The 14,335-nt window shown below is 43.9% G+C and overlaps 1 protein-coding gene across 3 annotated transcripts in view; it reads right to left on the bottom strand.

The window, feature by feature from the left end:
• The window catches only part of CACNA2D3 (calcium voltage-gated channel auxiliary subunit alpha2delta 3), an 857,676-nt gene that overhangs the window by 183,415 nt on the left and 659,926 nt on the right, over positions 1-14,335 (bottom strand). For all 3 annotated transcript variants that reach the window (XM_045832366.1, XM_045832367.1, XM_045832368.1), the window contains 4 exons: positions 9,994-10,077; positions 2,212-2,283; positions 1,895-1,956; positions 429-496 (listed from right to left, as the gene is read on the bottom strand). In XM_045832366.1, coding sequence (XP_045688322.1) covers positions 429-496; positions 1,895-1,956; positions 2,212-2,283; positions 9,994-10,077 — 286 coding nt within the window. The remainder of the gene's footprint in view (positions 1-428; positions 497-1,894; positions 1,957-2,211; positions 2,284-9,993; positions 10,078-14,335) is intronic.

Raw genomic sequence — 14,335 nt, 5'->3', positions numbered from 1 at the left:
TTTCAATGATCACAGTTCCCTTTGGACCTGGGCTGCCAGGCAACACAAGTGAAATGTGTGGCTCAAGCCACAGTAGGAGACTAAGGCTTGCATGTTTTTATTTTCATTTCTCCCCTTGGCTTCAGGCTATACACTAATTTGCATTTTTCTTGGTATTGATTTTTAGGGATGAGGAGAATATAGTTAGAGGATGATTGGCCTTCATATCCCTGTGGGTTAGAGCAGAATACAAATAAATGAAATTATAAGGAAGGCTGCCACTACTTGGGGTTCCCACCATTTGTAATCAGTCTAGGAAAACAAGGTAACATCGAGCAGACAATTAGTTGGGTCAAATGTCCAGGGACTGGCCAGAGTTTTGAACAGATGAACAAGCTCATCATTTAACCCAATGGGAAAGGATAAGACTGATCAAGTCAGCAACTTACCTTCTTCAATAGTTACATTCCCTCGGAAGAAATACTTCCCATGGCCTCTGGAGAGCGCCACACCTAAACTGTGCAGAGAAACAAGCAGACCTTGTCATCCATGCCATCGACTAGAATAGACTTCTGGGCTAACTTTTTATTTTCCATTTGCACATTTCTATTTCATGTTCTGTAAACTATTTTTCCAGCAGTTTATTTTTGAAACCCCACTGATTATAGCAGCTGTTGGTTTTTCTTAGGTTCAATCAGCTGCTTCAAAGTAATTTTTTTTATTGGAAGTGCCAGCAGCAATTGGCTGTTCTTGTGTTTATAAAGAGGTGTGGCAAACTGCTTAGTCCCCTAGAAAGACTCTTTCTTGGATGTCCTCAGTAGGGTCACTTGCCCTGCTCTTCACTACTGCCTTACGCACCCCTGCCCTAATTCAGCCAGAGATGGGTCTTTCCAGGCTTTAGAGTTTGACACCAGGGAAAATTAACCTTTCTCAAGGGCAAAAAGGAAAACTTCTATGACCATGTGAGTATAGTCATGTTATTGTTCTGTGAGCTTCTTTGCTCAACTCTCTCTCCCTAGCCTAATAGAGTTTTCACACTCTGTGGCTTAATTTAAGCTTCTTTCAGTGTTTGTCTAAATTAAGAGAATGTGTTAAAAACACAGTTTCTTCATCTGGCCAGGCCACTTAGTGGTCATGTGTTCCCTCCATTGCTCTGGTTCCACATGCAGCCTACCCATGATCCCTGGCTGTACATGACAACAACCTATGTTCAGCTTTCAGATTAATCTGTAGTCAATAAATTCTTTCTCTCTTAAGCTCTGCAAGGCACCAGTTCAGGAACATGAAGCAGCCTCACTGAAATAATTTTTTACAAAAGGTGTCACAACACCAAGTTAACAGTAGTGGGAGATGTTAGAATGCCACATATGCATCTGTAAGCAGGCAATGAGGCAAAGCCATTTTTCAGGACTGTTACAAAGAGAAATACAGGATTCAAAGGTAGACAAGCACAGGAGGACAGTTTAGAGAAATTAAAATGGAAGTACAACATGTAGGGATGGGTATGCTACCTCCAAGTTTGAAGGATTATTTATTTATTTATTTATTTTGGTCATGGAAATAAAAGGTGAAATGAAACTCAACTCGGCAGCAAGTTAGATGGTTAAGGACCCTGGTAACCCTCTGAACTTGTCTCTCCACCTTAGTTGGAACCCCCAAAGCATTTTTGTTTAATAATGAGATGCAAAGCCAAGACAATTTTGAGTGAGTTTTACTGCGTGAGCCTGAACCATCTTCCCCCTTCTGGAAAACAAAAAGAAAAGCAGCCTGGGAAAAGCCCCTTCCTCACTCTTTCCAGCCTTTTGGCAGGGTGTTTGGTTATCTTCAGATGATGAGCTCTGAGAGTGTCAGCAGGTTTTGTACAAACACAACTGATGGGTCTGATGGAATGTCCATGTATTATGGTCAGCTCTACCTGAAAGGAGTACCCTTGATGTCTGTATAATAGTAGTCATTTGTCATCACCAAAACCCGTTTCTAGATTGAAAAAAAAAGTCGTAGAGAAAAGAAAACATGGTTAGTCTGCTAGGTGAAGTTTTCAGAAATAAATAAAAATAAATGGACACACTATGATCAGGTTAACAGTACTACATGAATCTTGTTTGAGATAAGTAAAGACAAGAGAAAAATGATCTCAGCGAAAGATATTTATTCCAGATAGAGCTTTCAAAGCTAATTTTTCACAGTGGTTTGTTTTAAATTAAGCGGCAAGAATGTTTGAGAAAAATGTACCCCTTTGTCCACTGTCTTCTTCACCTCCATGGAAAACTTCCCTGTCTTTCGATTCACCATGGCATTTCTTAACTAAAATGATAAAAGAAAATGATGTTAGTACTTCCTTGGGTTACCAGGTCGTCTGGACACCTTGCAACCTCCAACTCAGGTGCACATTGGTGGCTTTGTGAAAGCAGAGGCATGACAGGACCGGGCTGTTTCACACACAATCATAGGTGTTTTCTCAGTGAGTTTGCATATTGCACTCAGACCCCTGAAACAAGGCTTCTGAAGAATAAACATCCAATGGCTGTTATACAAGGGAGAGAGGCTAACTACAATAAATAATTGGCTACCAACTTCAGTTTGGGCTGCTCGCGTAAACCTCAGGGCAACAACAACAAAAATGCCTGTGCAATGTTGACAAATCCTGAGAGTCAGGGAACGAAGCCCCAGCACCAGGTGAACCACTCAAGAAGCAAGAATGTCTCTGGGGATAAGTTACATTTTCAAAAAATGCATTGGTTTGTCATGGAGAAATCATTTTTCAAAACTTAAGTAAAGACATTTTCCTACACAGTAGTTTTGTTTAAAAAAAAAAAAAGAGGTCAACCATTTGGAAGACAGGGATTAGCATTTCATAGCATGAATCATCTCTTAATGTTCTCTGAGAAATCAGGGCCAATAATGGCCTCGCTGACACTGACGAGCAGTGAACAGAGTGACCTCATATCTGATTTTCGGAGGTCCCATTTGGAACAGTGAGCCTGGCTCCCTCCCCCACCCCTGGCTGACCTCTTCTAATTACATGTGGCCCTTCCGTGAGTTCAGAGAAGGACAGCAGACACAGTGATGAAAGATGTGCCGTCATGGACACCAATGGGAAACGACAGGGAATGACAGGGAAGGCCATTTAATGGAACAGGAGCAAATGCTGACATGCTACAGCCTGTCAGGAAATGCTCTTTCCCAAACCTGTGCCATATTTTTTTTGTTTGTTTATTTGTTTGTTTGTGTTAATCCTTTTCCCTCATTTCTTCCTTGAGGAGCTTGAATAAGATACGGGTGATAGAAAGTGGCAATGCTTGCAAGCAACCTAAATTTGATTCAGGGTTGTCTAGATTTGGGTTCACATTTCCATCTTCTGTAAAAGAGAATAAAAGTCTAATTTTTATCTGGAGGCATGTATAAAATAAAACATATATTTGACTCTAGATATTTTTTAACAACACATAATGGGAATTTCTGGACATATTTTCCCATTTTAACTTTTGTGGTTTTGGACTGGGAGAGCTGGTCCTAATTAAGTCTACTTTCTAACTTTCAAGAACGGCTCGATTTATCTTTAACATGGTTTTCATTTTTCCTCTTTCTGGTGCCTGCCTAAAGCCATTTGGGACCTTCCCATCTCACATTCCCCAGGCAAGCCAGAGATTAGGTAAGCCTCCCTACCCTCCATGCCACCCCACCCCCAACTCCCAGTAGCACAGAACAATCAGTTTGCGGCCTGGGATGATCCAAGGCCAGGGTCACTGATGCTTTCTGGAGGCAAATGCCTAGACGATTAGTCTAGTCTTTCCCTTTTCTTCAATAATAATGAAAATAGGTTACTTATTGAACACCTACTTGTGAGGCAGGACAGCACTGTAGTTAAGAAATAGCCCCTGGAGCCAGAGGTTTATGGTCCTGGACAAATCACTTACCCCCTCTGTGCCTCAGTTTCCTTTTCTGCAAAATTGAATTAATGAGAGCAACCACCTCACAGAGCTGTAGAAGGTACCAGAGCACTTAATATTTATAGGAGTGCTTGGTACCCACCAATTACTCAGTGAATGTTGGCAGCCCTCCACTGTCACAGCCACCACAGCAGCATCTTCATTACCATTCTCCTCACTTATCTTTACTGCCAGACCCCTCTCAATAGCTTACTGATTCAGCATTCAGTTTGCTGGACACAAATGCATGTGCTGTAAAACAATGTTTCTCAAACATTTTTGACTGTGAGCAACATAAGAAATACAGCTTCTCTGATGCTGCCTTGATGTCTCCTATTCTTACAGATTTCATTGCTTTTAATTGCTGCCCATGAACAACTAAATGAATTTGTGACTCTCCCCTAATTCCTCAGGTTGAAAACCTGCTTGTCACCACGTCTGGGTTGGCATAGTCTGAAAAAGAGTCAGTCCAAGGCAAAGAGAAGTAATGAGGATATCAAGGTTCAAGTGTCAAGTTCTACCATGACACATACCACTGTCCTGTGACCTCTCTGTGGATCAGTTTCTTCACCCTTCATTCATTCTGTCAAAAGTGTTCATGAGTGAGGATGTCCAGACCCTGAGGATCCTGCCAGGTACTGTATAAACTTTGTTCATCAGATTTTTATGAAATTTGGACAATACTGATAGATATTGAGCTCTTACTATGTGCGAGGCACAGGGATTAAAATCCTCAAATTAATCTCTTAAGGTAGCATTATTATCCCCATTTTAGGTGGGCAAACTGAGGCACAAAATTAAGACACTTGCTCAAGGTTACACAGGCTCTCTGCCCCCTGAACCCACACTGTTCCTTCTGCTTTTCAAATCAGGAGAGAAAGCATTTGGACAAATTGAAAGTATCAATATAAAATTATGTAGTATCAATATAAAAATAATTTATTGCTATTTCTGGATATTTTTAATCAAAAGAAATGCTTCAAACATTGACCGTGCAGTAGTCTGAGGTTGTAATGTCCCAGTAGACTCTCCCAACAAGCTCTAGGTCCTGTGGTCTGGGGTAGACTGGAAGGTGGTTTTCTGTCTTCACTGCCAGAGTGTGGAAGGGGGTTTGGTGCTTTTTCCATAGACTGTCCGGTGACAGTACAGCCCTGTGAGGCCAAAGCAGTTTAGAAATGCTACTTTTCCATCTGAGGTGAGGGAGGCTTGAGAAGAGGGTAACTTGCCCCAAGGGCTATGGTGAGTCAGTGGTACCACCAGGCCCAATGTCTAGGTTCCAATGTCTGGTATCCAGAGCAGAGGCAAGAGAGAGGGGAGAACAATGCTGTCAGTCCCAACTAGGGCAGGAAGGGCGTGCCCAGCAGTGCTGCTCGGAGCTATTGGAATATCCCTGAACAGCCACCGAATAGATTACGGCATGGACAATGGGAGCAATGGAAATGGCCTGGTAGAGGAAAATCTCCAAATGAGTTTGGGTGTGCAGCCATCAAAAAATCATACATGCAGATGTTCAACTTAACACATAGTCAAAGAAAGGTGAATTAAATTATCAATGATATACCTTTATTTTCCCCTATCAGATATCAAATATTTGCAAGTATGTTCATGCAGTAGACATTACAGCAGCTTTCACCACAGTGTGGTCGATAAAATAACAGACAAACCTCTTTGGGCTGAAAAGAATAATCTGGTGACTGTGATCAGGGCCCCTGTACTCCAGGACTCCCTGCCCCCACCTGGGCCCTACCTTATCTCGGTCAGATACACTGCCCCACAGCTCTTGTCTATACTCTGAAGCCTAAGCAGCTTCACTGACTACTCAAAGCACCCACTCTACTAATGACTGTGACAGCTGGTGGCCTCGCTTCCAGTTCCAGTGTGAGCCTATAGCTCTTCTCTCAGGTCAGAGTTCATTAAGGAAGCTCTCCCCAGAGAGTCATTGATCACCTTAGGTTTTGTGTATAATTATATAAAGATAGCTCATTCTCCTAATGGTGATTCATTATCCATATCAGAACCTCCCCAGTGCACAGGCACATGCGCTTCTGGGCCCTAATGACATGCAGCCCTGCCCAAGGGAGAGAGTGGGTTTGTTAGTCTCAAGCCAGCCTCCAACCAGAATAGGAAATCAGCCCTGGCTGGTGTGGCTCAGTGGATTGGGTACCAGCCTATGAATCAAAGGTTGTTGATTCAATTTCCAGTCAGGGCACATGTCTTGGTTGCAGGTTGGGTCCCCAGTCGGGGGTATGCGAGAGGCAATCATGCGTAGATGATTCTCTTCCTCTCTGTCTCCCTCCCTTCACCTTTCTCTAAAAATAAATTAATAAATTCTTTTGAAAAAAGAATTTTAAAAAGGAATATGAAAATAGACTTGGACACAGAATATTTATACAACAAAATCCTCTCTCTTTCTTTTCCTCAGCATGGGCTCTCAGGTGGGCTGTGCTGGTATAGGACCCAGAGCTCAAGCATGAGCAGCAGAGATACCAAAATGGGGATTAAAAAAAAAAAACAAACTAAATGGCCAAAGGTTTCAGAAATATGTTCCAGGAGAAGAGGTTTATGGGGCTTTGGAAAGAAAGGACTCAGAGCAATCTTTCCATCAGCGTCATCCCAGGCAAGAAGAATGTGAGTTGCCTGGAGGGCAGTGGAAAAAGGGCTTACAGTGCAACATGAGGAATTTCAGCTGAATCTGATGGGGCCATACTCCCACCACCATGAGCCTTTGTTCAGCAGCTAGTGCGGGCACAACCCATTTTTTCTGTACCCCACATTTTTTCTGTTCTTAACACCCTAAGTCACTGAGACAGGGCCTTCGTGAACTGCTGGACTCAGGGGCTCTTTTGAAGGCATACCAACAGGTCAAGAGAATTGGAGCCAGACTGCCTGGCTTGGAAACTACACTCAGTGCTCTTGGACCACTACAGCAATTCTTTGCCTCAGTTTCTTTACCTGTAAAATGAGGATAGCAATAATATCAACTTCACAGGATTGTTGTGAGAAATAAACAAGTTCAACCATATGTAGCATTTAGAACAGTACTGGCATGCAGGAAAAATTTAATAGGTGGCAGTTTTTATTTATATTAGCATCTTTCTGTTTATAGAAATAATCGTGTTCACAGTAGAAAGTTTGGGAATGAATAAAAGATAATAGGAATAAGAGAAAATCATCTTTAATTCTTTCAGCCATCTCTAGGAATTTACAAGCAAAGGTTATTTGAAAGACACTTTTTCTCCTAAGAGGTAGTCAACACTGATGATTCAGTTTGGGCTGCAAGTATTCCAGGGTCACTTCCTGGTTCCCAAGTCCCCACAAGATCTGTCCCACTCATTGTATTGTTGACATGATGTCTGACTTACCCTGGAGCTGGAGGTCTCACTCATTCTCCTCTAAATGATTTCTAATTTTTTAATTTTTTTCTTATTTTAATTTTAGCCAGTCTTATTGTGCATGTTTTAATAATAGCATATGTGATGTCACACCTTTTTCTGAAATACACAGAGTCTATTTTGTAAGTATGGTCATTCAATTCAACACAAGCCTAGTTGCCAAGAGAAGTAGGGTGCCTCATCCAAGAAGTTCTCTGCAGCTGGGCACACTCATGTTTCTTTTTCCTGAAGGGTTTCTGCTTGCTTGCCTTATCCTTCCCAGACCTTGACCTGAAGCCTGCCTTCTGCTACTTACATGCAAACCCCATTGGCATGCATATGGGTATATGGGATCTTGTGTAGACTTCTCAAAGATGCTTCATGTAGATTCCAGAATTCTCTAATCCATGGAGTGCCATTCCCTGGGAGAGAAATGGTGACTTGGATTTTCCCAAACATGTCAATGGTGGAGAAACTCACATTTCAAATGTACAGTGCTCCCAATGGGCCAAGAAAAGAGACCCAAACCAAAGAGACAACCAAAGGCGTTTGTGCAGAACAAGAGCATTGGACTTGCTGGAGATGTGGGGACTTGGCAGGTAGACACCCAGAAACCAGCCCTGTAAGTCGGATGAAGGTGAAGAACATGCACACAAGGCTGGGAATCTGATGCTCTGCAGCTCTGATGAGAAAGGAAGATAGGCAAAGAAATAAAAGGCATATTCCAAACCATTATTAGTAGAAGGAGACCTTACCTCACTAAAAATTAACTGAGGCACAAGTGACAACTAGAGTGAGCCACATAATAAATGTTTTCAGGTCACGGGCAAAGGAGAAGTGAGTGGCAGCTGAGCGTTAGCCAGCAGAGGTGATGTTTCCCAGGTGTGGGGACTCTGAAGTAAAAACAAGCATAATCAAGCCTGCCTTCCACATTAATTGAAGTGGAAAGATGAAGGGGTGGGGAAGCACGTTGACAAAGTTTAAGCATTCTGAGAAAGAAATCCAAAAGGTCCAGTGGAATCGAAATAAGGCAACAATAAAGTGAAGATGGAAGAGAAAGAAAAACAATGGGATGTACCCTTAAGAGAGTCACGAGACAGTTTAGCAACTGCAAGTCTACAGGACACTGACTAATGAGAAGGACTCCTGAGGACGGATGATGGTGGCAACAATGCCAGCAATGGGTACCACTCACAGAATGCTAACCATGCCCACACAACAATGTAAGCACCTGTATTTAATATAGGTGCTTTCAATACATTAACACATTTAATATTCACAACAGCTCTATGAGGTAGTTACTCTTATCATGATACTCATTTTACAGAGAAAAACAAAAGGACAAGAAATAAAATTGAGGGGCAGACAGGATCATTGCTTGCCCAAGATCAGCCAGCAGAAAACAGATTCAAACCCAGGCAGCTTCTTCCCTGAGCTGTGCTCCTCAAAACTGGGCTACTCAGCTTCTTGGGAAGAGCAGGTTGAAAAGAGAGGACATATATATTAGGTGTAGCACAATCAAAAGAACCCGCCATGAATCCTGACAACAATGTTCAAAGAACAAGAAAATATAAAACTCTACCAGGCCACTGAGCCACTGGAATGTGGGCAAAAAGAGTGCAGATGAGGAAGCAGCTTTTTATCAAACAGTAAAGTTATTTTGTCTGAACTTGGGTTTAAAAAGACTTAGTACAGATGTAGAAGGAAATAGGTTAAATTCTGAAACAGATGTGATTTTTGCACTTTATAGGCAAGGAAGAAAATGAGAGATTTATGCTAGCTGAGATGTCCAAGGAACAGAGGATGGAGGAGAAGAAAAGCTACAGCGAGAGAATTGCCAAGGCAGCCATACTTCTGGAAGCTTGAGAACCCAGCCTGGGGACTTCAAATGGTCTCCATCAACATCCATCTGGAGAGCAAGGCAGAGGGAGGGATGGGAACAATGCTGACTCAAAGGTGAAACTTAAGAGAGGACCCCAGACCAATCAGGGAGGATGCACACAGCACAGCATGGCCTTGATACAGAGACAATAAAGAGAGGTGAGGAGCAAGGATCTGGGCAGAAACACCTGGGTAGTTATGATTTAATTCAGGACCACCCACCTGCATTCACACAAGGGCAGCCATGTCTAACAGATCTGATTTAATGAGGATGTATCCAGAGACTGACGGGAGTAAGCTGTGACCTAGGAGAGTTCCCCTAGGTACCAGACACAGTACCAAGGGCTGAAGCTGTGTGGGGAATGAGCACATGGCTACTGCAATGTGGCTGGTGAAGGGGGAAAGGCTGTTATTGCCCAGGAAGGGGGTGGCCAACATGAGTTATGCCCATGAAATCCTGACAGGTAAATTCTGACCTTGACTTTGCACAGGGCAGAGCCACCCACCCAGGCTCCCCTGACACTGACAGGTCCCATCAATGGCCCTCAAGAGGCATATGGGTTCATCAGCTACAGAAGGGAGAGAGCCCATCAGAGGATGGCTTTTGCAGACTGTGCAAAGCAGGCCCGGTGGCTGGCCTGTCTGCAACTGGTCTGACCAGGGGGAGAGTTATAAAACTCCAAACTCCATAAAAGGGGCCATTGTCTCCACATCCCTCTGGTGGGCAGGTGTCCCTCTGGTAGGCCTCTTGCTGGCTCCTGGGGCAGCCTCCAAGTACAGAAGTGGGCCCACTGGAGCATCCTTGTCACCAGGCTTGAAAACAAATCACTTACCACATCATCTCGGTCTTCCCACTCAACCTCGGAGAGGTCAACGCTACTGTAGTTAGGTTTCCTTCGCTTTTTTCCTTCTTCATACTAGCAAGGGGAAGGGACAGAAAAAGAAAACACTTCCATGAGATCACCAGCTGGGGCAACCTTTATCCTCCAAAGTCCCCTTTTGAGGATGGGGACCAGGAATGGAGGGATGTCAGTGAGAGGCCACATGGTGGCAGTCCTAGAGGTTTGAATGGCAGGGAGCTGAGTCCAGATTCCTGTAAACATGTGCTTTGAGCTGGGCGAATATACAAGTAACTCTTTGCTTGACATGAATTTACCTAGTGAAGCCCTTGGCTCTGAGTATACCAGGCACAAAGCAGAGATTTCCCTCTCCTTGGATGCTTTGTGTGTGAGACGGGGGAGAGCCTTTTCCTCTACTCCAAAGCTTTAAAAACAATCCCTTCAAAACAGAGGAAAGGGTGTCTTACATATGTTACCAAATACCTAGTGGAATCCCGCTATGTTTTATAGTTCTCCTACCCCTACCTCCTGTCTCAAATGTACTCCACACCCCTTGGCTAGGCTACAAAAGCACTGATCTCTGCAGTTGTGTTCAACATCGTGGTAACGTTGTGCAGACACACAGAACCTTCTACCTGCTATCACACTGGCCACAGCAGTCCTGAGTGAAACACGGTTGCTTTACCCAGAGTGGGTGCGGGAACTGGGAATCACTGCCAGATTTAATGGCCATGAGGGCATTTCTCTGGAAAAGCTGATGAGTGCATTAATAACTGGGGAAGTGGTTTCAGTTTTTTAGCCCTAAATCGCTGATGTTAGTCATCCTGCAAGCCTACCATTTTATCAACCGGACATCCCTGTGTCTGGACATTCCTGTGTCTCAGGGCCATTACTGTTGGCTGTTGGGCTGTTTATAATGTAGGAAAGTCTGCCCTCTACTGCAGGCTAAGGAGAAGCAAACCTTTTACAAGTTCATAAGATAGGGCTAATGGCATACTGGGAAAAAGATATATGTGCAGACAGTTTTCTTCTTGTTTGCTTTTGTCTCTAAATTGTCATTTTTTAACTTAATTGGCAAGATTCTAAGTGAGATGCAGTCACTCTGAATGTTTGAAGCCTCCAAAACCACAGGTTGCCATTTGGAACACTGCTCGGTGACTCTGGAGACAGGTGCTGCAGGCGCACCAGACATGAAGGAGAAAATCACTGTCGACAGGTTGGACCAGACAGGTCTAAACTGGCCCCCAGTGAAATCTAGGGAGACAGACCAGACAGAAAGTCCCTGTGGGGCCAAACAAGGCCAGGTGGTTATCCCACCCTCGTGTCTTCCGCATGCTGACTGCATTTCAGGAACCCCGGGACTTCTCAAGAGGCTGCCCACCCCCAACATTCAGGAAGGCCGCCTTGCCTCTACGGGGCAGTGGGCCCTGGCCACCCCTGGTCAACCAGCCTTCCACTCCCTCCTCTGAGGTTTCCAATTAACAGATGTTCAGGGTCAGTTTTATGACATCAGATCCACTCCAGATGAGGAGAAAGGGAAGTGGTTCCCTCAGAAGCCGCTGTAAACGATAGCAGATTCTCAGTTGGATCCTGTTACGGAAAGTTCGTGTACACAGGGAAGCTCTGGTCCTCGTGAGAGCCAGGCTGAGCAGAGTGGGAGGAACAGGACGAGGCCAGTGGGGTTGTCACCAGAGTCTCACAGTGAGGAGGTGTGATGGGGAGGGGCACATGATGTGAAGACTCCCCATTGTCTCCCTGAGGAGCTAGTCAGACATTCTTGGACCATTGTTACCTATATTGATGGCCCCAAGTCCTGTTTTAGTAAGACCAATTTCTGAGAGCCACTAGGCACCTCAGAAGTTCATGCAGCCCAGATTCTGATAGTTAAAGGCAAAACTTTCATGATTTCTTGGGTGGAAATTCTTCCTTTGGTCTCTTCAGAATGGTCCTTCATTCATTTATTCAACCTGTGTTTATGGGACACCAAGTAAGTGGAAGGTACTAAGAATATATGGTCAATTAAACAGGCCACCTTCTTCCCCAAGGGCTTGCTCACAGTTTGTTACCCCTCTTCCTCTGAAAGGTCAGTGCATTGCCTATCATGCATATGGAAAAATGGGCTCAAATAAATTAAATAACAAATCAAATAACAAGTTAGATAAAATCACATAGCCAATATGAGGGAGGGCACCCTGCCCCCACAGCCCCTGACCAAATTTTCATGGCTAAGCCTCATGTTATTTCAACCACTGTTAAGGAAATTTAAAAAGACCCAATGTCCAGAGCACCAAATGTCCCTTCATCCTCAGAAAAAGTGTCCAACTGTCTTTGTTAGAAGAGGACAGCAGAGCGATCCTGCTACTTACTGGGCATGTAACTGAGCAAGGTGCCAAACTGCTCCCAGCTTCCTTTTTCTCAGTTGCAAATCAGAGGAACAAGAGGCCTCCACAGCCAAGGGAGGTTGAGAAGATTACATAGATACTGTATATAAATCGAAGCACATCCCCAGGCAGGAAGTAAACCCTTACTTTGTAAGTAGCATGATTCCTGAGAGCTGTGGCCTTGTTGGCAAAGACACAGGCTCACTGTACACAACTGTTTAATACTTCATTTCCATGAAATAAAGGGATCCATTCAATAATTTTGCAGGTCACTGTTCTGCAAGCCATAGGCAGCCAGGAGATGTTTGCTGAAGAGGACGATCGCACACATATGCCTTCTCCTGGTGTGAATCTTACACACCAAGAGTTGTCCACTCAACACCAAGTTGGGACTCAAAACTCTCCTGGCAGCAAAGTTTATACTTGTGCTGAAGAACCCATGTTCTTTCAGATGGCATCTGTCAAAAGTACAACTGCAGAGAATCCTCGATTTCTGACCTTTCCTAAAACATTTTTCTTCATTTCTAAATAACCACTCAAGAAATGCACTACATTATATTATTGGTATTCATGAAACTTGGAGAGATTAGAGAGAGAGGGAAAGTAAGATTTCCCAGCATGCTGATCAATAAGCCACCATATTCCAGCAAGTCTCTGTAATTTAATTTCACTGAAAAAAACCAGACAGGGCTGGAGATATTCCCTCTGGAACTCCACTTTAGGCATGCCCCTCTGCAGTGTCTCCTCAACCAGGGACGTGAAGTAGGTCTGAAACACTTTCCATTCCATTTGGGTCTTTATTAATGGGTGAGCTCCTTTAGAACATAAACAGTAATGTAGCAGAATGATTAATCTGGGTGAGACAAGAAAAAGTAAGTGGTCTGTTACATATATAAAACAGGTTGAGAATGACAAGCAAACCCTAGCATGATGACCCAACTCCACCTTTTTTCATTTGCCCCATTAAGAAACATATTAAATGGCTAGAGATTAGGCCTTCTTTAGAAGACACTTGTGCCATAGATTGCCACCAACCATTCCCACATTTTACACGGTGATCATTTTTTGTTCCTATAGGTAACCCCTTCACCCTACTCTCAATAAATATACTTCTAGTGCAGGTAGGACCACCCTTGGTTCAGAGGGAGACAGATCTGAGCATGTGAAGAAGACCTGGATCTCTCCAGTACAAGGTGGTTTGTTCAGAGATGGCGACATAACTCAGACCAGCCCCAATGATATTCTACCTGGGATGCTTTCCTGGATTTATCCAGATGTTGGGAACTGCCCTGCCTGGTATCAGAAGCTGTAACCCCCACCAAGGCTGAGGCTGAGGGAACGATGTTGGAACCGTAAGCCAGCAAGGAGATAAAAGCTTATCTCCCTGGCAGGAGCGATGCTTCTGCTGCTTCATTCAGAACTGAACCCCAATGCTTGGTCGGTTAGCCAATGACGGGTAAGATTCCCAAAGGGGGGAACGACCTAAGACAGACACGATCACGTGAGAGGCCCCTAAGGAAGGACTTTGGGAGCTATAGCAAAAGAGGGTGATGGACCTTCACCCCTCAGCTTTGACAATCCCTAAGTCCTCATTGTCTGCAAGAAAATCTCCTTATCTCTTGGCTGCCTTACTTCCCTTGCTCCACCTAAGCCTGAAACAATGACAGACAGTGGTGCAGCCCTGTGCTGGAGAGGGCGGGTTCCCCGGGTGATCAGGCCTAAGAAAGAATATGTAAAATCCTGTGAAACCTGCTTTGTTTAGAGTGCTCTCAATTGAATGGTAAGGGTCCAAAGAAGAAGTAAGTTTGTTCCTTAAAGTTTTTTACAGCTCTTTGACCCTGACTCAAAATAGGCCTTCAGACTTCCTTGTTATCTATTGTTTGACCCTTACTTCCTGGCAATGTTTAATGAGCTTTACCTGAATTCTTATGCAAACAAACCCAATAAAAGCTTGC

This window comes from Phyllostomus hastatus, unplaced genomic scaffold, assembly GCF_019186645.2.
Source record: "Phyllostomus hastatus isolate PE091 unplaced genomic scaffold, TTU_PhHast_1.1 phas_contig_16, whole genome shotgun sequence".
Classification (NCBI taxonomy): domain Eukaryota; kingdom Metazoa; phylum Chordata; class Mammalia; order Chiroptera; family Phyllostomidae; genus Phyllostomus; species Phyllostomus hastatus.
The sequence above is the reverse complement of the archived record's forward strand: the minus strand, read 5'-3'. Positions and strand labels throughout refer to the sequence as shown.